The sequence below is a fragment of the Pelophylax lessonae genome (assembly GCF_965119305.1).
Source record: "Pelophylax lessonae genome assembly, chromosome: 3".
Classification (NCBI taxonomy): domain Eukaryota; kingdom Metazoa; phylum Chordata; class Amphibia; order Anura; family Ranidae; genus Pelophylax; species Pelophylax lessonae.
Window position 1 is genome coordinate 308,291,699 of NC_138770.1, and position 25,453 is coordinate 308,317,151.

The following is a 25,453-nucleotide window of genomic DNA, read 5'->3' on the forward strand; positions in this document are numbered from 1 at the left end:
AGCGTCGCATGACCACGCAATTGTCCGTTAAAGTAACCGTGCCGAATCGCAAAATATAGCTTGTTCAGGAATGGGGTAAAATCTTCTGGTCTTAAAGCGGTTAAAAATACGCTCATTGAGGATTTTTTTGTCAAAGACATGTAGCTAAATACATTTTGGCCTAAATATATGACTAAAATTGAATATATTGGATATTTTTTAACTGTCAAAGTAGAAAATGTCAATTTTTTCGCAAAATGTTCGCTATATTTTTTATTAATATCGCAAACAAATGAAAAGCGCAGAGGTGATCAAATACCACCAAAAGAAAGCTCTATTTGTGGGAAAAAAAGGACGCAAATTTCGTTTGGGTACGGCGTTGCATGACCGCGCAATCGTCAGTTAAAGTTGCGCAGTGCCAAGTTGCAAAAAGTGGCCTGGACGTAAAGCAGGAAAATCCTCCGGTGGTAAAGTGGTTAAATCTGAATGGTTATCATCAGCCCAGTTTTCCTTTTCTTTATTCTTATTTCAGCTTTTGAGCAGAATCATTGTATTTATGAATATTTGTAACTACTTCTGTTTATATATACTCTGTAAAAAATGGAAACCTGTACTGAAGCAATGCTATTCTCTGCCTTAAATACTATGTATTACAGGTACTCATATAGTGGAATCAATTTACACTTTACATATACTGTATATTGTACATTTATTCTTCTGAAAATGCTTAATGCTTGGTTACTACTACTTTCATTACTTTCTGAGGTGTTGACCACACAGAAGTCAGCATGAAGCCAGAACCCCTAATTTGCATTAATGTTCCAGGTCAGTCAGGGAAAACTTTACAACTAGAGAACTTTTATAATTTACATAGTTATAGTAGGTGAGGTTGAATAAAGACAATAGTCCATCCAGTTCAACCTGTGTAGGTGTGTGTGGCTGTAATCATCTCACATAGCCCTGAATGTTCTGATCCTTGAGATGTACGTCTAAGAGTCTTTTGAAAGCCACCATACTTCCCGCAGAAACCACCTCTTGTGGTAGAGATTTCCACAATCTTGTAGCCCTAACGTTGTGGTTTATGGTCTGTCCTGCCCCTGTGGACTGGTCTATGTAGGCTGCACTATCTGCTCCTTGACACGGTGCTTCGGTGAACATAGACGCCTCGTTGAACTAGGTAAGGACACACATAGTGTCCCACAACACTTTGCAGAATTTCACCAAAACTCCACTGCTGGACTCCATGTTTGGGTCATCGAACAGATGCCCAAATCTCCTCCGGAGGCAGAACTGTACCTGTGCTAGAGAGACATTTTGGATTTACTCTTTCAATACTCTCTCACCAGGAGGCCTCAATGAGGGAATTGAAACTGCTTCCATTCTCTAGTCACTTTCTCCCCCCCCCCTTTCCTTCCTTCTCTTAGCCCTCTCTTCCTATATACCCCTCAATATTCTGTCATACTGTCAGTTGTCATACTTACTTTTATAATACCACCTGCTCAGTATTAATATACTATTAATATTAATATAGTATTAATATTAATTGATATGTTTTTTTGTATTGTATCACAAATACGTATTAGTAGTAGAAATAACATCTTCATTAGTTAGTAAGTAATGGCCACAAGGTATGGGACACATTCATTACACAGTATATATACATAGCCCTTGTCATAAACCTGTATATGCTTTTTATCTGACCATGTTTTACGCCTGCACATACTATCCCCTCAAGTTAGGTGATAGTCACTGTGACCATACCTTTATTCCTATGCATATAAGATCTGAGGCCCCCCCCCATTCTGCATCTTATAATAAGATGTTGTCTTATCTTTTATTATCCCCAGCTATAGGCCTAATAGCCCCTACAATGTTAATCCTTTTAGATCTGTTACCTGGTCCATAACTTTGTACCTTTACATATGCCTGAGCCGGCATATATGGAGAGGCAGGTACTCATTTTTATTTCACCCTCCCCCTTTTTTTCCTCTCTTTTTTCTACGTTTTCTTTAATTGAGCATATGACCATGAATATTTTTATCCATGCCTGACCCTGTATATATATATATATATATATATATATATATATATATATATATATATGTGTGTAGAAGATCCAGGGACATATATATATTTTTTTTTTCTCCTCACCATTTTCATTTTAATAATTGTGTTTTGTATGTCTCAGAGAAAAATACTTTATCTCAAATCACCCTACTTAAAATTGATGTTATACTTCATAATTACTTTAAGACCGGAAGGATTTACCCCCTTCCTGACCAGGCCCCATTTTGCGATTCGGCACTACGTTGCTTTAACGGACAATTGTGCAGTTGTGCAATTTTGTACCCAAATAAAATTGATGTCCTTTTTTCCCACAAATAGAGCTTTCTTTTGGTGGTATTTGATCACCTGTGCGATTTTTATTTTTTGCGCTATAAACAAAAAAAGAGCGACAATTTCGAAAAAAAAAAATAAAAATTTTTCACATTCTGCTATATGACATTCTCAAAAAAAAAAAAAAAAATCAAAATTTTTTAACATTTTAGGCCAATTTGTTTTCTGCTACATATTTTTGGTAAAAAAAAAAATCGCAATAAGCGCATTTTGATTGGTTTGCACAAAAGTTATTGCATCTACTAATCACGGGAAAGATTTATGTCCTTTTTATTGTTTTTTTTTTTTTTTACTAGTAATGGCGGTGATCTGCAATTTTTTGTGGGACTGCAACATTGCGGCAGACAGATCGAACCCCTAACTGACATTTTTGACACTTTTGGGGGTACCAGTGACATTACTACAGTAATCAGTGCTAAAAATATGCACTGTTACTGTAATAATGACACCGGCAAGGAAGGGGTTAATCCTGTGGGTGATCAAGGGGTTAAATGTGAGCCTAGGGGAGTGATTCTAACTGTGGGGGGGGCGTGGCTTCTGAAATGACCGTAGAGACATGTGATCCTATATAGAAGGATCACATGGGCTCTATGATAATTCCAGGGAGAAGAACGGTCAGCTGTGTTTACAACAGCCGACCGTCCTTCTCTCTCAGAAGGGAACGATCGCGGTGTCAGGTGGCAATCTGAGCCGTCCCCTGACCCGTGCATCGGCTTTCCCGCTGCTGAGTGGGGGGGCAGGAGTGCGACACTGGCGGTGCGCGCTTGCCCCTAGCTTCCCGCGCGCGACTGACATAGATCTACGTCGGTTTGCGCAGGAGAGCCGCACTGCCGCAGTAAAAAGGTGGTGGGTGCTCGGGAAGTGGTTAACCACTTGCCTACTGGGCACCTAAACCCCCTTCCTGCCCAGGCCAATTCTGAGCTTTTAGCGCTGTGTCACTTGGAATATCAATTGCGCAGTCATGCAACGATGTACCCAAATTAACTTTTTATCATTTTTTTAAAACAAATAGAGCTTTCTTTTGGTGTTATTTAATCACTACTGGGGTTTTTTATTTTTTGCTGAACAAAAAAACCCTGAATATTTTGAAAAAAAAAAGAAAAAAATGTTTTTATAGTTTGTTATAAAATTTTGCAAACAGGTAATTTTTCTCCTTCATCATGGGCACTGATGGGCACTAATAGGTGACACTGATGGGCACTGATGGGCAATGATAGGCACTGGTAGGTGACACTGATAGGCAGCACTGATGATGGGGCACTGATTGGCACTGATAGGTGGCACTGGCGGGCATTGATAGGTGCCACTGGTGGACACTGATAGGTGGTACTGACCTACACTGGTAGGTGGCGCTGGTTGGCACTGTTGGGCACTGGTAGGTGGCACTGGTGGGCTCAGCTGCTTTTCCTCTTTGGGACCGATGTCCCTCTGACAGCAGCCAGCGATCGTTTTTTTTTTTCTCCTCACGCTGACAGCCTGAGGAGAAAAAAAAAGCTGATCGCTGGCTGCGGTTTATATCACGTGATCAGCTGTCATTGGCTGACAACTTATCATGTGGTAAGGGGCTGGGACTCGCTGATCACAGAGCGAGCCGTGCACACCCCACAGGGAGCGCGCAGGCAGCTCATGCACATGAAAACTTAAATGAACACCCTCCCGGCAATTTAGGTCCACGCTGTAGCCGTATTTCGGCTATAGCGTGAGCATGAAGAAGTTAATTAACATGTACATTTTAGTTTTTGAACTTATATTTTATTTTTGTAGCATTTTAGCTTTTGTGCATTGTACCCTTGGTTATCTCGCCAGTTGTATACTAAGTATATCCATTAGATGTTTTTAAGCGCCTCCCCTTAGTGGCACTTATAGCTCCATACATGTCCCTGTAGTATGCTTGCAGAAGGAGTGCAGCTGCCATAATTCTAGCAGCGCACATGCTCGGAAACGCGTTGCATTCCAGTGACGTCCTTTGTCCTACGCCGCTGAGCCACCTGCGCCTCGATCTGAGTGTACATCCACCATACGGCCGGCTTCCTCATAACGGTGACCAGGGAGGGGTCCTGCCAGCGAACGGACTTTACATTCACCGATGACCCTTGGGACAGCCTTACTATTATGAAGTGCCTGTTTTTATCTCTTAATGTGAGTTGCCAATTATATACTATACAATAAATCGGTTTTGAAGTCTACACTTAGAGGCGCCTCTCCTTGTTTTTACCTGCAGCCTTGCTGGAATCTGGCTTCTGTTCCTATATTGATGGCAGCCCTAAGTTATTGGACTATATAGTGCACTCCACCAAGTATATGGACTTCCTTATGGACATTTACTATGAGATTTGTAGAAATTGCTCCTTACTTTTGTTTTAATTGATGTTCCAGGTCAGTGACCAAGAAAGAATTAATGTTGTTAGCCATGCCTCACATAGCAACAAGTGTGCTTTCATATCCCTATCCACATAGTAGTTCTTCTCATTGCCCTTACCTTTGATTTTGAGGTGCTGCTAAGGAGCTATTTAACTGCTAAGAACAAAGAAAACATCTCACATTTAAATTATTTTATATACTATTGAATGTATCCACTAGCTTTTTTAAATCTTCAGTTAGATTTCAAAGCAAACCTGTTGCTTTTTGCTAACATGGGCAGCAAAGCAGAGATTTGCTGTATGGCAATTAGAAAAAAATAAATAAAGGCATAATCCTCTATAATTTTCTAAGTGTCAATTGTGGCAATAAAGTGGAGTGCCCATTTACTCATCATGCTCAGATACTGACACAAGCCCTTTTATTTCGATGTTCTACAACTCCCTTGGTTCCTGGATACTCCCAGGGAGAATCAATTCCTCAGCTTCCCTTTCACAGTAGCTAAGAGAGACAATACCTGATGAGGTATATGTAGCTGGAAAGTGAGCTGCAGCCAGTTAGGAGGCCATCCGCTGTCAGAACTGGTGTGTGGGAAGACAGGCAGGAACCTAATAGCATGCAGCTTCTCTTGAAGACCCAGCTACTAATTACAGTACTACCAAAGTACTGCAGCTCCACTGGGGTAGCCCTTTGTCCTTTTCTTGCTTAGTAAACTGCAAGCTATAATTCTCGCTTTCTTATTCGACGATTACCTGTTCTGTTAAACTAACACGGTGGCAAAAAAATAAATAAAACATATACCAAACTGAGACTCCTTGCATACAGTTCCACCTAAGCAGCTGAATGTAATGCAAGGTTAAAGTATATTAACATAATAATAGGACATATTCTTGACATATATGCAAAAGTAAAACATACCAAAGTGATCAGGTTGGTAAGTGTCAATTTTATGCTGACACTTATAATATCGCCATCTTTTTTTGCTGGGCGTAAGTTTCTATTGTAGTTGTTCATCAGATCATTCAGGAGCTTTTCTTCTTCATTGTGAGCCAAGATAACTGAGAGGAGAACCATACATAGTGTTGGTATATTTGAACAGGTCCTAATGGTTCTAACTGATATATTGCTATAGTAAAGAGCAAAGCATAGTCTTTTAGAGGTGCATGAGCTACATGTACTGGCATGATGGCATTCAAGGTTCCTTAGAAGAAGGTATTACCAAACTTCCAAGCTGGATTTAATGTGCACACTAAGGAGTACGTTTCTTAACCACTTGCTGAATGTCCACAGTAAATACTGTATATATATGTCATTACTTTGATGTTTAATACCAGGGTTTTATACCAGATAGCTGCCACAACCCCTGGTATCATTTTTCACTGTGGGCGATTCAGCGTCTGATAAAAGTTATCCCGGTGGTGGAATCAGCACGGGATCACTTTAAGAGGTGGCAGGAGATGTCCACCCCCCTTCCTGTTGCTTTCCGGTCGTTTTTCAGGTTTACCGCAGCTGGTGGTAAACCCGGAAGCAGTCCGATCCGTCAAGGTGCTAGGCAGAAAGTCGAGTGAGGGCAAGATGGCCTCCACTCGGCTTTTTGCCCTTGGAGGACCAGAGTGACCTCCAATGTCACTTCAGGTTCTCGGGCTTAATGAAATTATTTTTTTATTTTTTTAAAGTCAAAGAGTTAACATTTTTTTTTCGTATGCTTTTAAAGGTAAATTAGAGATCTGGGGTCTTTTTGACCCCCTTTTTGACCCCAGATCTCTCAACAAAGAGGAGCTGTCATGCTTAACCTGGAATGTTTACATTCCTTGTAATAGGCATAAAAATGATCAAAAATATAAAGGGACAGTGTAAAAATAAAAAGTAAAAAAAATAAGAAAAAAATGTTTACAGTGCGCCCATTTCTCCTTGCTTCTGCACAGAAGCAAACGCATAGGTAAGTTGCGCCCGCATATGTAAACAATGCTCAAACCACACATCTGAGGTATCACCGCAAACGGTAAAGCGAGAGCAATGACTCTAGCACTGGACCTCCTCTGTAACTCTAAACAGGCGCCTATGGAGATCTCTAAGTTTCGGAGTTTGTTGCCAGTCCACGAGCATGCACAATTTTCAAGCATGACATGTTAGGTATCTATTTACTCAGCGTAACATCATCTTTCACATTATACAAAATAAAGTGGGCTAACTTTAGTGTTTTTTTTTTTACACATTAAAGTGTATTTTGTTTTTTAAAAATTGCATTTGAAAGACTGCTGCATAAATATAGTGTGACATAAAATATTGCAACAATTACCATTTTATTAACTTGGGTCTCTGCTAAATATCTATCTATATATATATATATATATATATATATATATATATATATATATATATATATAATGTCTGGGGGTTCTAAGTAATTTTCTAGCAAAAATTACAAATTTAAACTTGTAAACAAAAAGTCCAAGAAAAGGCCTTATCAGCAAGTGAGATGAGCCACAGTTGTGACTATTACAGCTGATCTCTACTGCACAGTGGTTTAATAATCTGCGATGAGGAGTGGAGATGATGTTCTCTGCTTCCTATCGCAGCTCAGTGAAAAGCTGCCAGCAATTACTATACAAATGGTCAGTTTATCAATGTGCAATAGAAGCACCTTACTGGCCATTTGTATGATTTATCTCCTTCCCTCATTATCCACCTCAGAGGTGGAGATAGTAAGGAGAGAAGACGGAAATGGCTACAATGTGAGGAGGAACCAGGGTGATTATTTATCCCCTTCCTTTATAAATACACTTGGTAATAAGTGTCACAGGAATGTCTTCATCTAAAAAACAACACAATTATTTATGAGTAGTCCCTCTCACATGGGTCTTTTATTAACTTTAATTCCATTTTTTTTTTTTACTTTATCATCTTATATATTTTATTTCTCATTCAGGAGTATTTAGGCCCCTGATCTCATGAGATCGTGGGCTCCAATCTCACTTACATTACACATCACAGCCATTCATCGCTAAATTTTCATTGCAAATTTTAATAAAGTGTCTCTCCAGTGAAGGGTTGTGATGTGTAAAGGCAGGAAACATTGCAGGTTAATAAATGTACACCTAAATATTTTGATGCCAACTGATCGTTTGTGACCAGCTGACAGCTGGCTGACTGGGCATGTAAGAACTTGTAATGTCCTACAGAAAATGCTGCTCATATGATAAATAAAAACTACATTATGTTTTTATATACAATTCAACAAAAAAATTGAATTTGAATTCATGTCAATATTTAGCAATGCTTTCACTCTTCACAATTAAGACTTTACTACCATAAAAACACAAGGAATATTTATGTAGGACTGTACAATTGCTATGTGCACATACTGCAATTTTTAAAAAAAATTCTACCTGTTTGTGCATGTAAATAAAAAAATAATTTATTCCTTAACATATGCAGTAAACGTAATTAAAAATGAAGATATAGGTGAAATCATGTTTATTGTAATTGGTTTTACTATAAGAATATGAATGGAATAAGTAAAATCAATCTTTGTTTACCTGAAATATACAATGGCTACCCTGCAGTTGTAAATGTCTGGACAGTAATGCAGTGAACATCATGCTTGCAGTTGTATTAGTAAGTTATATTTTATTGGTTACTAGTCTAATTTTCTCATATTATTAGAGAATCAGGTTATTCAGCCATATGGCATACCAGTTGACTTCACATACAGTGGATATGTAAACTTTGTTCAGTTTCGCTACTAATTATTTACACTGGCTCTTTGTATCAATGTTAAATCTCCATTGTCTTGAAAATTTTAAATTATTTTGCTAAAAAACTCAATAAAACCAGATTAAATATGATTAGAGAATCAAGAATGTGAAAAGTGGAATAGCAATATCCAGCATTAGTGTCAATCTTTCTTATTAACCTGGCTGCTCTAAAGTATTGAGAAGTTAACATGTTTGGCTGTACTTTAAAATTGTCATTGTTTCTTGTAATATCATCTTAATTTAGCAGACATATTGTATTTGATGCTTCATCTTTGATCTGTAATCACAAACATACATGTAAGTAAGACATAGGAGCATTGCAGGTACAATTCAGGTAAGGTTCCTACCTGTGAAGTACAGAAAGAGGAGCAGCAACATGTTGTCCATGCTTCTAACTCATGCCTTATGTGTTGAGTGGATTAAACCTCCGTACAATGTCTGGAATGGTTATTTTAGGGACTGACCAGGCCACTGGGACCCTATCACCAGCTGTCCTAGGAATAGTCAGCTGTTGATACCAAAGATGACAAAGGGAAATAACAATGTCCTGCATTACTGGACAATTGGACCAGAAAGTAACTAAGAGCTTGTGCTGACAGCAGAGGGCTGCATTGTATTACAAGAAATGGGCACGGCACTCAATACAGTATTATGGTCTATGCAAATGAATAGACAATAAATACATAAATATACAAAAAAACATATATAACAAGAAAAAAATATTTTTAACTATATAAATTGTGAAAATGGTTGGAGTATTTATTTGAAAAATTATGTACAAACTAACCATTTTAAATTTGATTACAATAAATCTAAGTTTGAATTACATGGCAGAGACTGAAAAAGATATTTTTAATGGCATTTTATTACAGAATGACTTGTGTAAAAATATATACATGTTGCATATTTTAGTTTATAAGTTGTCCTTTTAATATTTTTAAATGACATTAATAAATAAGACTTTGTTAACTTAATAAACTGCTTTTATATGTCAGAAAAAGAAAAGAATATTTTTTTACATTCCAAGCTGCAGGATGCAGTGATTTATTCCCTACTCTGACTGATTTTCCAGAGTGCAATGAACCAGTCCAGCCACTATCCTTGAGCAGTATACATATCTTCCTGTAGCTGTTGTTGTATAATGATTAGTATGACACATTTATTGACACATTTTATTATAGAGAATTGATCTTACACCTGCCAATGCAGGTAATCTGTACAACACACACATTTGAATTACAGGTAAAAATGATTTCACTGAAGACAGTTGGGCTCATTTGAAGAAGCCGAGAGATTGGAATGTGGACATTTTTTGTGGACATTTTATCCATGCAAACACATCAGATTTTGGGTGACATTTTTTCAAATCCAGCTTTGAAAACAAGGTAAAATGTCTGATAGGTGTCTAAAAACTCTCCTATTTCCATTTCTTTGTACTGTCAATTCACGTACTTTTAGAAATTGTCACCAAGAACTTCTTGTATTAATTGCAGGCCTGTAAAAGTAAAAAACAAAATTCCTAATTGCCATATATGCAAATCTAAGCTGTAATTGTTAGCTGATCTTTTTATTTTTAAGTGTTTTAGGTGTTGCACGCCTTTATACAGCACCAAATTATTCTTCAGCACTTTACGGAGAATACTGAACCATTTACATGAGTCTGTAATTACAGTTCTTTCATTCATCCTATAATCATATAATCACAGTTAAGGGTCAGTTTGGGTGGAAGCCAGTGAAACTGTAATGGTTTTGGGGTTTATGCTTACATATTTTTTTTAGGCTAATGTTTCTTTTTCCTCTTACCATTTATATACAATTTTATTGTACAGGTAAACATTAATAAAGATGCACACATGACACTAGTTTCTCATAGGTTTCCTAAAGAAAGAGAAAAGCTGTGGCATGTGGGTAAGTGGAGCAGACTATACATGAACATGAGCCTAAAGCATCACTTGCTGGTTGGAAATAGCAAACATGAAATATTTATTTTGTAACATTTTTATTTTTACCTGACTAAAAAAGAAAAATATGTTTTTTTAAATATTATTCTTTTAGTCAACATTTTAAAATAATTTTTTTGTAGTCAACATCATAATCAATAAAAAAAAAAATTATACAGCGCCATGCGAAAGTATTCGGGCCCCCTTGAACTTTTCGACCTTTTGCCACATTTCAGGCTTCAAACATAAAGATATAAAACTGTAATTTTTTGTGAAGAATCAACAACAAGTGGTACACAATCATGAAGTGGAACAAAATTTTTTGGATATTTCAAACTTTGTTAAAGAGGTTGTAAACCCATTCAAATTTTTTTTTTCTTTCAACCTGAAAGAGAAACACATAATGAGCTAGTATGCATCGCATACTAGCTCATTATGAAATACTTACCTTAGAACGAGCCCCCGCCGTGCCGCCCGCTTACCTGTATGATGGGCGACATAATCAGTCGCCTGTCTTCCGGGATCGCGGCATCCGGCCGTCTGATTGGCCGGATCCGCGGTGACGTCACTCCCATGCACGCGCGCGGGAGCCGACAGTCACGGCACGGAGCTCTGAAGGAATGGCATCAGCGGCCGTTCCTTCAGAGCGCCTGCGCCAGTGACGTCACTGGATGCATGTAAGGTAAATATCTCCTAAAAGGTACATGTTTAGGAGATATTTACAGTACCTATAGGTAAGCCTTTTCATAGGCTTACCTATAGGTACAAGTGTCAGAGGAGGGGTTACTTCCCTTTTAACAAATAAAAAACTGAAAAATTGGGCGTGCAAAATTATTCAGCCCCTTTACTTTCAGTGCAGCAAACTCTCTCCAGAAGTTCAGTGAGGATCTCTGAATGATCCAATGTTGACCTAAATGACTAATGATGATAAATAGAATCCACCTGTGTGTAATCAAGTCTCTGTATAAATGCAAGTCTCAGAGGTCTGTTTAAAGCTCAGAGAGCATCATGAAGAACAAGGAACACACCAGCCAGGTCCGAGATACTGTTGTGGAGAAGTTTAAAGCCCGATTTGGATACAAAAAGATTTCCAAGCTTTAAACATCCCAAGGAGCACTGTGCAAGCGATAATATTGAAATGGAAGGAGTATCAGACCACTGCAAATCTACGAAGACCTGGCCGTCCCTCTAAACTTTCAGCTCATACAAGGAGAAGACTGATCAGGGATGCAGCCAAGAGGCCCATGATCACTCTGGATGAACTGCAGAGATCTACAGCTGAGGTGGGAGACTCTGTCCATAGGACAACAATCAGTCGTATACTGCACAAATCTGGCCTTTATGTAAGAGTGGCAAGAGGAAAGCCATTTCTTAAAGATATCCATAAAAAGTGTAGTTTAAAGTTTGCCACAAGCCACCTGGGAGACACACCAAACATGTGGAAGAAGGTGCTCTGGTCAGATGAAACCAAAATCAAACTTTTTGGCAACAATGCAAAACGTTATGTTTGGCGTAAAAGCAACACAGCTCATCACCCTGAACACACCATCCCCACTGTCCAACATGGTGGTGGCAGAATCATGGTTTGGGCCTGCTTTTCTTCAGCAGGGACAGGGAAGATGGTCAAATTTGATGGGAAGATGGATGGAGCCAAATACAGGACCATTCTGGAAGAAAACCTGATGGAGTCTGCAAAAGACCTGAGACTGGGACAGAGATTTGTCTTCCAACAAGAAAATGATCCAAAACATAAAGCAAAATCTACAATGGAATGGTTCACAAATAAACATATCCAGGTGTTAGAATGGCTAAGTCAAAGTCCAGACCTGAATCCAATCGAGAATCTGTGGAAAGAACTGAAAACTGCTGTTCACAAACGCTCTCCATCCAACCTCACTGAGCTCGAGCTGTTTTGCAAGGAGAAATGGGCAAAACTTTCAGTCTCTCTATGTGCAAAACTGATAGAGACATACCCCAAGCGACTTACAGCTGTAATCGCAGCAAAAGGTGGTGCTACAAAGTATTAACTTAAGGGGGCTGAATAATTTTGCACGCCCAATTTTTCAGTTTTTTATTTGTTAAAAAAGTTTGAAATATCCAATAAATTTCGTTCCACTTCATGATTGTGTCCCACTTGTTGTCGATTCTTCACAAAAAATTACAGTTTTATATCTTTATGTTTGAAGCCTTAAATGTGGCAAAAGGTCGAAAAGTTCAAGGGGACCAAATACTTTCGCAAGGCACTGTATATATAAGAAAAGGGGTGCGCTGATAGGTGAAAAGCTGCTACCAGAAATATAAATGGATGAATAAATAAATGAAGGTGGTGCGCTAATTCAAAATAGGTGTACATACAAAATTATGCAATCTACTAGTGCTGTGGTGTAAATGAACCAACAGTGATATATATATATATTAAAAAAAATGAATTAAATGAATATCTGTTGTGACAGGTGCACAAACAAAAGAATCGTCAAACAGTCCAAAGTGATGAAAAACTCTTCAGTCTGTGATCAAATGATTTAAATGGTGGTGTGAAAGAAATCCAACGAAATCAATAGATGACAGTGATGTCCCTCCACCTGATGAATTTCCTCCTTACCCAGCAGAAAATAGATAAGTGAAATAGATAGATCCACTGTGTTTCAAAAGTGCACTCTTCACGTGATGTTCACCTTCAACCTTTTAATAAACACCTGGTGCATAGACAACAATGGCCTCTTACCAAAATAATGCAAAGAATGGACTTGGAAACCACTGGTATAAGTATGACGCTGCTCCCTTCTGCTTCAGATAGGGTTAGGTGGCTTTCCCAATGAGATCAGCATAAATGTTCCATCCACGATGTAAGCCAGTCCTTAGTTGCAGTGGCTACATCAGATAAGTATATTTTCTTGGTGTCCAGCTGGCTGTATGAAAAAACTTTTCCATATATATATATATATATATATAGATATATATATATATATATCTATCTATATATATATATATATATATATACAGTGCCTTGCGAAAGTGGAACGAAATTTATTGGATATTTCAAACTTTTTTAACAAATAAAAAACTGAAAAATTGGGCTTGCAAAATTATTCAGCCCCCTTAAGTTAATACTTTGTAGCGCCACCTTTTGCTGCGATTACAGCTGTAAGTCGCTTGGGGTATGTCTCTATCAGTTTTGCACATCCAGAGACTGAAATTTTTGCACATTCCTCCTTGCAAAACAGCTCAAGCTCAGTGAGGTTGGATGGAGAGCGTTTGTGAACAGCAGTTTTCAGTTCTTTCCACAGATTCTCGATTGGATTCAGGTCTGGACTTTGACTTGGCCATTCTAACACCTGGATATGTTTATTTGTGAACCATTCCATTGTAGATTTTGCTTTATGTTTTGGATCATTGTCTTGTTGGAAGACAAATCTCCGTCCCAGTCTCAGGTCTTTTGCAGACTTCATCAGGTTTTCTTCCAGAATGGTCCTGTATTTGGCTCCATCCATCTTCCCATCAATTTTAACCATCTTCCCTGTCCCTGCTGAAGAAAAGCAGGCCCAAACCATGATGCTGCCACCACCATGTTTGACAGTGGGGATGGTGTGTTCAGGGTGATGAGCTGTGTTGCTTTTACGCCAAACATAATGTTTTGCATTGTTACCAAAAAGTTTGATTTTTGTTTCATCTGACCAGAGCACCTTCTTCCACATGTTTGGTGTCTCTCCCAGGTGGCTTGTGGCAAACATTAAACAACACTTTTATGGATATCTTTAGAAATGGCTTTCTTCTTGCCACTCTTCCATAAAGGCCAGATTTGTGCAGTATACCACTGATTGTTGTCCTATGGACAGAGTCTCCCACCTCAGCTGTAGATCTCTGCAGTTCACCCAGAGTGATCATGGGCCTCTTGGCTGCATCTCTGATCAGTCTTCTCCTTGTATGAGCTGAAAGTTTAGAGGGACGGCCAGGTTTTCGTTGATTTGCAGTGGTCTGATACTTCTTCCATTTCAATATTATTGCTTGCACAGTGCTCCTTGGGATGTTTAAAGCTTGGGAAATCTTTTTGTATCCAAATCCGGCTTTAAACTTCTCCACAACAGTATCTCGGACCTGCCTGGTGTGTTCCTTGTTCTTCATGATGCTCTCTGCTCTTTAAACTGACCTCTGAGACTATCACAGTGCAGGTGCATTTATACGGAGACTTGATTAAACACAGGTGGATTCTATTTATCATCATTAGTCATTTCAGGTCAACATTGGATCATTCAGATATCCTCACTGAACTTCTGGAGAGAGTTTGCTGCACTGAAAGTAAAGGGGCTGAATAATAATGCACGCCCAATTTTTCAGTTTTTTATTTGTTAACAAAGTTTGAAATATCCAATAAATTTCGTTCCACTTCATGATTGTGTCCCACTTGTTGTTGATTCTTCACAAAAAATTACAGTTTTATATCTTTGTTTGAAGCCTGAAATGTGGCAAAAGGTCGCAAAGTTCAAGGGGGCCGAATACTTACGCAAGGCACTATATATATATATATATATATATATATATTTATATATACTTGTATATATATGAGAGCCGGCGGTGCAGAGGACGGTCTATGTGGACAGATTTACTTTAGATGCATACTTAGATATGCCAGGTTTAAACATCAACCATGTGAGTTGCTAAATGTTGTACCTTCATTAAATGTAACCATATTGCTACACTTAGAGGCACCTCTCTTACCTAAGCCTGAAAGAAGTTAAATATTAACCCTTTACTGGTTAAACTTTTTTTCTTACAATCACTGTTCCTCCCCTGCGGATCTTCTCAGTGACAGACAGGAAAAAATCACTAGCTTCAGCATAGCTGAACCTGCGATCTCTGTCTGTGTCAAAGGAACCCCCCCCACACACACGTCAATAAGCATGAGGCTCACATTTAACCCTTTGATCACCCACAGTGTTAACCCCTTCCCTGCCAGTGTCATTATTACAGTAACAGTGCATATATTTAGCACTGATTACTATAGTAATGTCACTGGTCCCCCCAAAAGTGTCAAAAATGTCAGTTAGGGGGTCTGATCTGTCCGCCGCAATGTTGCAGTCCCGCAAAAAATCACAGATCGCCACCATTACTAGTAAAAAAAAAAACAATAAAAATGACATAAATCTTTCCCATAGTTAGTAAACGCGATAACTTTTGCGCAAACCAATCAAAATACGCTTATTGCGATTTTTTTTACCAAAAATATGTAGCAGAAAACAAATTGGCCTAAAATGTTAAAAAATTTTGATTTTTAATTTTTTTTGGGAATGTTATATAGCAGAATGTGAAAAAATATTGTTTTTTCTTTTCAATTGTCGCTCTTTTTTTGTTTATAGTGTAAAAATCCCATAGGTGATCAAATACCACCAAAAGAAAGCTCTATTTGTGGGGAAAAAAGGGCGTCAATTTTATTTGGGTACAGCGTCGCACGACCGCGCAATTGTCCGTTAAAGTAACGCAGTGGCGAATCGCAAAATAGGGCCTGGTCAGAAAGGGGGGGTCAAATCTTCCGGTCTTAAAGTGGTTAAAAAAACTGGTATTGGTGCATCCCTATTTATTACTGTGTACTGTGATTTTCATTTCTCAGCTCATACAGTAACATAAAGCATAAGCTGAAAAAAAAGGCCATTTCATTTAATGGCCAGTGTTCCACTGGCATCACATGCCCCAGAAAAGGGTTAACTCACAGGCACATGTTATGCCTGAGTAGACAGCTGATGTTAGAAGTGTTTGTCTTCACAAGCCATCTGTTTGCTTCAGAATAATGTGTGTCACTCAGTCTTGCCGAAATTAGACTTCCCTTTACACTTGATGAGAGCTTCCAGTTATCAGCTGGAGCCCCCCCAGTCTCCAGAATAGGCGAATGCCTTGTGAAAGCAGCACTGGTATTTTACTTATGACATTCAGTGACTCAATAGAAAAAGTTAAAGGGACTCTATAGGGCTGGGTTCACTCTGCTCCGACATCAAAGTCCCACGACTTCCTAACCGACTTTGCCCTGCAACATTGGTAGGAAATCGGTCAGACTTTAACCACTTCTGGACCGGAAGATGCTGTACCCAAATAAAATTGATGCCCTTTTTTTCCCCACAAATAGAGCTTTCTTTTGGTGGTATTTGATCACCTCTGCGATTTTTATTTTTTGAGGTATAAACAAAAAAAGAGCGATAATTCTGAAAAAAAAAAAAAACCAACAATATTTTTCACTTTCTGGTATATAACATTCCAAATTAAAAATATGTAAAAATCAATTTTTTTATCATTTTAGGCCAATTTGTATTCTGCTACATATGTTTGGTAAAAAAAAAAACCCCAATAAGCGTATTTTGATTGGTTTGCACAAAAGTTATCGCATCTACAAACTAGGGGAAAGATTTTTGAAATTTTTATTTATTTATTTATTTACTAGTAATGGCGGTGATCAGCGATTTTTAGTCGGACTGTGACATTGCGGCGGACACCTAACTGACATTTTTGACACTTTTGGGGGGACCAGTGACATTACTACAGTAATCAGTGGTAAAAATATGCACTGTTACTGTACTAATGACACTGGCAGGGGAGGGGTTAACACCAGGGGCGATAAAAGGGTGAAATATATGCCTAGGGGATGTTTTCTAACTGTGAGGGGGGGCTTATAGAGTCAACACAGGGACCTGCGTTCCTAAATGAGGAGGAACACAGGAGCCCTGTGTTGATTGCTGACAAAACAACGATCTGCCGTGTTTACAACAGCAGACTGTTGTCATGTCTCCACGGGGAGCGATCGCAGGTACCTGGCTGCAATCGCAGCTACTGGGCTCATGGATCAGCTTCCCCGCTGGTGAATGGGCGCGCGCGTGCCCCCACGATCGCTGCAGCGAAGCGATGTACAGGTACGTAATTTCGCCGGAGCCTGCCAACCTTCTGCCGTATAGCTGCAGCGGCTGGTCAGCAAGTGGTTAAACATCAGGATCTGACTTAATAAGAGATAAGTGCAGCTTGGGTCTGGTATGGATTTGGGTTTTTTTTTTCAATACATTTTGCAGTGCTACATTGCCTCTGAGCACAAGTCGCATGTCACAGTTGAGATGCTGATCTGACTTGGATTGGGACAGAGCTCCTCTAATACCGTGTTTTTTTATAGAGTGCGATCTTAGATCCAGTGTTTATTAGATTCAGAACAGTCCAGAATGTATTTAAGAATTATTTAGGTACTACAGCAGGTCAGCAGTTCCAAATGTCCTAAAACATCCCCCGATTGCAGCTGAATGACTGGAGATTTGACAGTTATGAGTATAGCTAGGCCATGAATAAGGCAGATTGAGACTGAGAGATAGTTTTGTTTTTGGGCTTTGCATATGGAAATTTACCAACAGTTTAAACAAATGTATTATGTGATGATGTAAGAGCAAACACAACATGTTTTAATAAAACAGATTCTTTTGGCCAGCCATGCTTTTACTAAGAGTTTTTTTTTTTACAAATCACCAATTTAAATGGGAATTATACATTTTTTTATTTAGTCTTATTTTATTGTTTAGTTTTAATGTTTTTTTTTTTTTTTCCAAGGTAGATGTCTCTCAATAAAACCTCAGATTGAGGTTTTTAGAGGGAGTGGATGATAGAAGGAAAAGCCACTGATCTGACTATCACTTAATTTTCAGCTTGAGCTATTGAGCTCTCTAAACAACAAACTTTTTTTCAACTAGAAGTAAGACAATAGAGAATCTCAGAAAAACGAGCCTACGCCTACACCTTATCACTGAGAAGGACAGTATGAGATATTATTTTGCAAATGAATATGCAACATTTTATATTTACTTGACAAAAAAAAAAAGAAAAAGAAAAGAAAATGGTTGTACTCTGTGTAAAATATTTTTCTTGAAGTCCGTTGAGGGTCACAGGAATGCAGTAATTCTTAGATATTTGGGTTATACTGCATAACCCCACTTCCAACCATCATGTTTTTTTGAGCAGACAGAACATAAGAATTAAATAGATGGATTTGATTAAATAAAAATATTTTCTAATAAGTACAAAAGCTTTATTGTCTTTATCGTCCATTAAGGGACACAGAAATGTAGTAATTCCTTGGGACATTAAAAAGTAGTCCACCTGAGTGGTGGGACATAGCTATTAAGAGATTTAACAGATGTAGTAATCTTATTAAAGGGATCAATATCTGAACAAAGGTTAGATGAGAAAGAGGCAAAGAAAGTTTGAAATTGGCCATGACCAAGGAAGGACTCAGAGGTCTTGGTATTCCAGAGCAGTGCAGAACAGGAATTTACTACTAGGGAGAAAACACTACCTGATGAATGATGGGCCCTGAACTAACAGCTAAGACCAACAGCTAAGGTGGTATAAAAAAAAATGGGTAAAGGCTAAAGCCTGAAATATCTGACCCTTTACTTCAAGTAAAACTAAGTTTGACAAACAAGGCATGTCCATACCATTAAAACACCAGTTAGCATATAGAGACCCCCTAAACATGGATTGCAGGAGGAAGGAGATTCATAATATGAAAGATGTTACGAGATAAATTATTAATCTCTCAAAGAAATATGCATGGATATGACGGCCCTCTTAGAGGGAATCTAGAAGTAGGGAGAAGATATATTGTAAAGCAAATTGGCATACAAGGAAATCAAATCGAGGAGTTCCTCAACCCTCACTCAGAGGTGTTTTAGGGGTGTGGTGGCTACACTACAATCTACCTGATCAATCTTTAAATATTATTATATAGGATTTATATAGCGCCGACAGTTTACGCAGCGCTTTACAACTTGAGGGTAGACAGTACAAATACAATACACTTTAATACAGTAGGAATCAGAAGGCCCCACTCGTTAGAGCTTACAATCTAAGAGGGAGGATAAATATGATTCCAAGAATCAGTAAACTAAGCCCTGTAAAGGGTAGGATCCCATGCAGAAGATCTATGGATAATAATCCATTCAATAAATAATCTGACAAAGAGTAGGAAGAGGATCTATGTTCCAGTAAATAGGTCCCACAAAGTTATTTTACTATCACACTTAAAGGAACTCTTCAACTGGGTAACAGTGTCCTGCTTACTGATGTTTCAGGAAGGTACAGAACTTATTGGGATAGATACTTTCTTACAGGGAAGAAAGAAGTGTACTTGTATGCAGGGCCCTCACTCAGATGAGGAGGTCTGGAAGCAATACTTTAAATGTAGGAAGGAAAGAAACGCACAATAATTCCATATCCAATGCTGTCAAAAGTAAGTAGTTACTGAGCTATGCACCTGATCAGGCATTACACCTATGCGAGACACAAACTTAGATGCTTGCAAAAGACTATCAGGGCTTAACCACAGTGCTCAACACATTTGATCTAAAAGCTGTAGGCCACAAGAATTTGTCCTTTAAGAGATTTGTACCACCATGAGATGGATTCAGAAATCTGAGTCACTGACAATAGGGGATGGACATGTAGCATCATTTCCAGCCATTTTGCTGGATATGGGTCCCCCTGGGTCACCAGGCTCAACAAAAGTACCTTTGTGCATGTTTCTCCAAGTGTGAGCACTGAGACAAGGACCAGTCCAGTATCTTTGGGTTTTGTATTTATTTTGTAACTTAGTTAGGAGAAGGGATAAGTGGGATACTCCTTTGGCTCAACTATGTACAACTTGGCGGAGACACTTGAAAAATGCTGATTTGTGCTCACTTGACGCTGGAAGGATGCCAGTCAACGCCAGTTAATGCTGGTTAATGCTGGCCTGATGCCTGTTAATTCTGAACTGACTTGTGACTGCTTTTCTGCATAAAGAAGTCCTCTTTAAGCTCCCTTAAGCACTCCTTGCTGAGGTAGCTATCTGTATACACTGCTGCGCTGCTGAACACTTCAGGACCCACACTGGCGCCCCCTTTCTCCCACTTCTCTTCAGGATTTAGACACAGGAACCCCCTTTCTCTAAACCTCTCTACTGGTTAGCTAGCTCCCAGATCCCTTTGACCTTCTGGAGTGGTCCCCTATCCTAGGCAGATCCCTGGCCAGTTTTGAGTACTCACAACACTGTTTTTCCTGGAAACTTCTGCCCAGCAGCTCCACTCGGTCCACAGCACTCTGAATCCCTTCCTGCAGCCCAGCTCAACCTCCGGTCCTCTAGGCTGACCACCTAGGACACACTTGCTTCTTCTGACAGGAGGAGTGACAGCTGTCAGCCTCCTCCTGGAACTCTGCTTCCCGCCAAAGACGCTCTGTCATGTGCTCCCCTCAGACTTATACCCCATCCCAGGGTGCATTGCGGCAGACATCGCCCTTTGGGGTAGATACAAGCCCTGGTTTGCTATTGGCTAGGTTTCCTCCACTGTCCAATAAGAGCCCTCATTGGACACAGTGGGGAGACTCTCCAGACTCAACAGACACACCTGGAAACACATGACAGCCTAGCTGAATGATCAGCCCCCCCTGATAAGCAGAGGGCCACAATATGCTTTTCCTAGCACCTACCTAGGAGGGTGCTACATACAGTTACTGCAGATAACTCAGACAGATCTAAATAGGCAATCCAGCTGATTTTCAGTGAAATGCCTAAAAGTAAGAACATCATCAACCCATTGGATAGCATGTTTGTTAAGGTGGATGATAAGTGGGCAAAGAACGCTTATCAATAATTAAACTTTTAAAGGGAAAGAGCTCCTTCCCATTGTCTGAAGGAAGACATAATTTCACAGGTTGTTTCAAGTCCTTATACAGTATACAGGACATACTGAGTGTTGTGGGAAGGTCCTTGCAGTCACAATAGCTTTAAAATATCCTATGCCTGGAACAACAAGCTGATCCTTTAACTGCAGTGTTCAACACAATGCACTACCTAGATTATCAAGAACCCCTTGCAAATCTGAGTCATATGGAACTTGCTGAAATTCAGGCTCTTCAGTGAGGAATCTGAATCAGAGGTGGTAATAGGGGCCTTAGGCACACCTAAAGATGGAGGTCCAGTAGTTCTGGAAAAGACAAAGCACTAGGCCAACTAACCCAGAGCAACTGACACTGAGGAGAGCAGTAAATGGCTGGGGATGACTAAATCACTGAAAGCTGGCAGAGGAGCATGACAGGAGAACAGATGCCCACAAAGGAGCAGCAATAGGAATTTGGTTTTTCTAGCTGGCACCAGCGTGGCCACAAAACTTCACCTAGCTGACAGTGTCAGTCCTCTTTTCCCTTAGCCTTAGCTAGTACAATAAGATGGTGGAAGTGGGAATTGTTCTAGAAAATGGTACTCAATGGAATCAACTGTGAAATAGCTACCTGTCAGGACATGAATCACCTGCTGGTGGCTCTGTGCTTCCCAGAGCGAGAGGTTGCAGTTCCAATATTCATCAGCAGGTGTCTCCCAAGAGCCAACTGTCTCTAGTAATTAGTCTTTACCTGATGCTGGTTGCTGGGAGGGTATATAGGTTCTCCTCTGCTATTGCACAGTGTGCCAGTGTTGGGTCTTGCTTGCTCCCAGATACTTTATCCCATTTATAGTATCTCACAAAAGTGAGTACACCCCTCACATTTTTGTAAATATTTTATTATATCTTTTCATGTGACAACTCTGAAGAAATGACACTTTGCTACAATGTAAAGTAGTGAGTTTTTCTTAGTTAGTATTTTAAGGTTAAACCACCTTTCCTCTAGTTTTAGTGAGTGGCCATGTGTCTTATTGTATTCCCTTTCTCTAAATAGTTTGTTCCTTATGCTAGGGTCACCAGTACAGTATTTGTACATTGATATCATATCCCCCCTCAATCGTCTCTTCTCCAGAGAGAATAGGTCCAGTGCTTGTAGTCTTTCCTCATAGCTGATGTCCTCCATTCCCCTAATTATTTTTGTTGCCCTTCTGTACTGAGTGTACTGCTTGTATAACAGTGTAAATTTGCTGCCCACCTCAAAAAAACTCAACACACAGCCATTAATGTTCCAAACCCCTGGCAACAAAAGTGAGTACACCCCTAAGTGAAAATGTCCAAATTAGGCCAGAAGTGTCAATATTCTGTGTGGCCACAATTATTTTCCAGCACTGCCTTAACCCTCTTGGGCATGGAGTTCACCAGAGCATCACAGGTTGCCACTGGAGTCCTCTTCCCCCCCCTCCATTACGACATCACAGAGCTGGTGGATGTCAGAGACCTTGTGCTCCTCTACCTTCCGTTTGAGGATGCCCCACAGATGCTTAATAGGGTTTAGGTTTGGAAACATGCTTGGCCAGTCCATCACCTTTACCCTCAGCTTCTATAGCAAGGCAGTGGTCATCTTGGAGGTGTGTTTGGGGTCGTTATCATGTTGGAATACTGCCCTGCGGCCCCATATGTCACAGTACATGTTGCCATTCATGGTTCCCTCAATGAACTGTAGCTCCCCAGTGCCGGCAGCACTCATGCAGCCCCAGACCATGAGACTCCCACCACCATGCTTGACTGTAGGCAAGACACACTAGTCTTTGTACTCTTCACCTGGTTGCTGCCACAGACTTGACACCATCTGAACCAAATAAGTTTATCTTGGTCTCATCAGACCAAGGGACATGGTTCCAGTAATCCTGATTGTCTTCAGCCAACTGTTTGCGGGCTTTTTTGTGCATCATCTTTAGAGGAAGCTTCCTTCTGGGACAACAGCCTCGCAGACTGATTTGATGCAGTGTGTGGCGTATGGTCTGAGTCCTGATAGGCTTGCCCCCCACCCCTTCAACCTCTGCACCAATGCTGGCAGCACTCATACAACTATTTCCTGAAGACAACCTCTGGATATGACGCTGAGCATGTGCACTAAACTTCTTTGGTTGTCGAGGCCTGTTCTAAATGGAAACTGTCCTATTAAACCGCTGTATGGTCTTGGCCAACGTGCTGCAGCTCAGTTTCAGGGTCTTGACAATCTTCCTATAGCCTATGCCATCTTTATGTAGAGCAACAATTCTTTTTGTTCAGATCCTCAGAGAGTTCTTTGCCATGAGATGCCATGTTGAACTTCCAGTGACCAGTATGAGAGAGTGAGAGCGATAACACCAAATTTAACACACCTGCTCCCCATTTACACCTGAGACCTTGTAACACGAATGAGGCACATGACAGCGGGGGGAGGGGGGGGGTTATTTTGAGGGGACAGCAAATTTACACTCACTACTTTACATTGTAGCAAAGTTTCATTCCTTCAGTGTTGTCACATACAAAGATATAATAAAATATTTACAAGGTGTACTCTTTTTTGTGAGATACTGTATCTTGCTCCTGATCTTGATCTTGCTTCTACCCTGCATCCTGTACCCTGCTCCCCTTGTTCCTGATCCCAGTCCTGGTTTCTTCTTCTGTTCTCTACATCCCCAGTTTATTCTGCTTACCCATGTTCCTTGTTTTGCACATATTGTATATATGGTTATTTTATTTGACTTCTGTTTGTTAGGAGGTGGAGTCATTTGGATGCTGACTTGACTGTTTTTTTGTTTTTTTTTTTACAAGTGTCTAAACCTCCTGAAAGGAACAGTATACCCCAAATGTCTAAATTTTACATTCTGGTGTCCCTCGTTTTACGATAAAAAAATAATATTTTGGAATTGTAAATTTTAGCCCCAGCCATAATATTGAAATAAAATATGTACAAAAATACAATACATTCCCTTTAAGAAAAGGCACTGTGTACATAGGTATTTGAAGCCAGTTTGGCTCAGTTTGAGAATCATTTATATTTTGCTTTTTGTTACTTTATAAATGCTTATCCATGCATCTCGAGCAAAAAAATGAGAAGCCTGACAATTGCCAGGGGGGCTGTGTGTCTAAAGCTGGATACACACTATACAACTTTTGTTGTTAGATTTCCTTTAGATTTACCTTCAACTATGTAGTGCAAGGGCCGGCCTGATTGCATACAAATTGAAAGTGTTTAGATTTGACCCCATATTTTATGGTTATTGGTAAATCTAAAGGAAAAAATCTAAAGACAATTGTCGAGTGAGTATGGCCCATTAGAGCATTGGTTCAATTGAACTTTGATAGGCTGCTTATTTCAGGATCCCTATGCACATTACAGCATGCGCAAAAAGGCCAAGCTCACAAATGCTACGACAAACTGCCTATTTAAAGCCACTGCTGGCATAACTTTACTGAGCTGAATAGAGTTCTATTCTATATGTATGTATGCTTGTACATTTGATGTGCCCAATTGTTTTTTGTTTTCATCCAGCTGTTTTTTAAAGGAAAAAAAAGGCATAATTTTTCTCAACTTGCTGTCGCTGTTCGAATGTGCACAGACTTATAAACATTTGTCATAATAGATCAGCATGAATTATAAGGAAGATGCTGTAGAATGAGCTCAGGACACCATGTTCCTAGTAAATGATTCACTGTCTGCCGCTTCAGTATTTAGCTCTGTTTTTACACGCTGTTTGCCAGTCACACACATGAATGTTATGTGGGCGAGGGAATTTAATCCCAGCTGCCAAAAAATAACCATAAATACCAGTAGGTGTGCAGCTGTCTAGCAGGGAAGGAGGAGTGGGTAATAAATCAGCAAGATCCTTCAATCAGTGTTTTCACAGGCAGAAATATTTTGACACCTTACTCTGTCAGGACCTTTTACCTGAAGTTTTGCTTTTCCAATACTACCTAAAAGGATACATGAAATGAGAATATATGGTGGTTGCCATCCATGAATGATCCTTTTGCGATATCTCATTTCTTGGTGACTTTTTATGATAGTTACATAGTTATATAGTTTATGAGGTTGAAAAAGACACAGGTCCCTCAAATTCAACCTATATGTGTGTATTTTTGTGTGATTTTTATTCGCTAGCAATTCCCACAGCTCTATAAATTCTGCTTCCTGAGGAATACTTCCAAAAAATGTTTACGTTGTTGACACTCTCAGCTAGTACCACGTTCTGGAGAAGGGAGTTCCACATTTTAACTGCTCTGACAGCAAAGAAACCTCTTCGGTAATCTAAGGATACATTTCCTTTCTTCTATCCTCAGATCGTGGTTGTGTGTCTTCTTCTGCAACCTTAAAGTAAAC

General features: G+C 39.5%; 1 protein-coding gene across 1 annotated transcript in view; it reads right to left on the reverse strand.

Moving 5' to 3' along the window:
- The window catches only part of CHRND (cholinergic receptor nicotinic delta subunit), a gene marked incomplete at its 3' end in the record, with an annotated part of 128,664 nt that overhangs the window by 16,763 nt on the left and 86,448 nt on the right, over positions 1–25,453 (reverse strand). Inside the window, exons 14-15 of the mRNA XM_082250878.1 lie at positions 8,840–8,883; positions 5,653–5,792 (exon numbers count right to left, since the gene is read on the reverse strand). Of these exons, the coding sequence (XP_082107004.1) occupies positions 5,653–5,792; positions 8,840–8,883 (184 nt within the window). The remainder of the gene's footprint in view (positions 1–5,652; positions 5,793–8,839; positions 8,884–25,453) is intronic.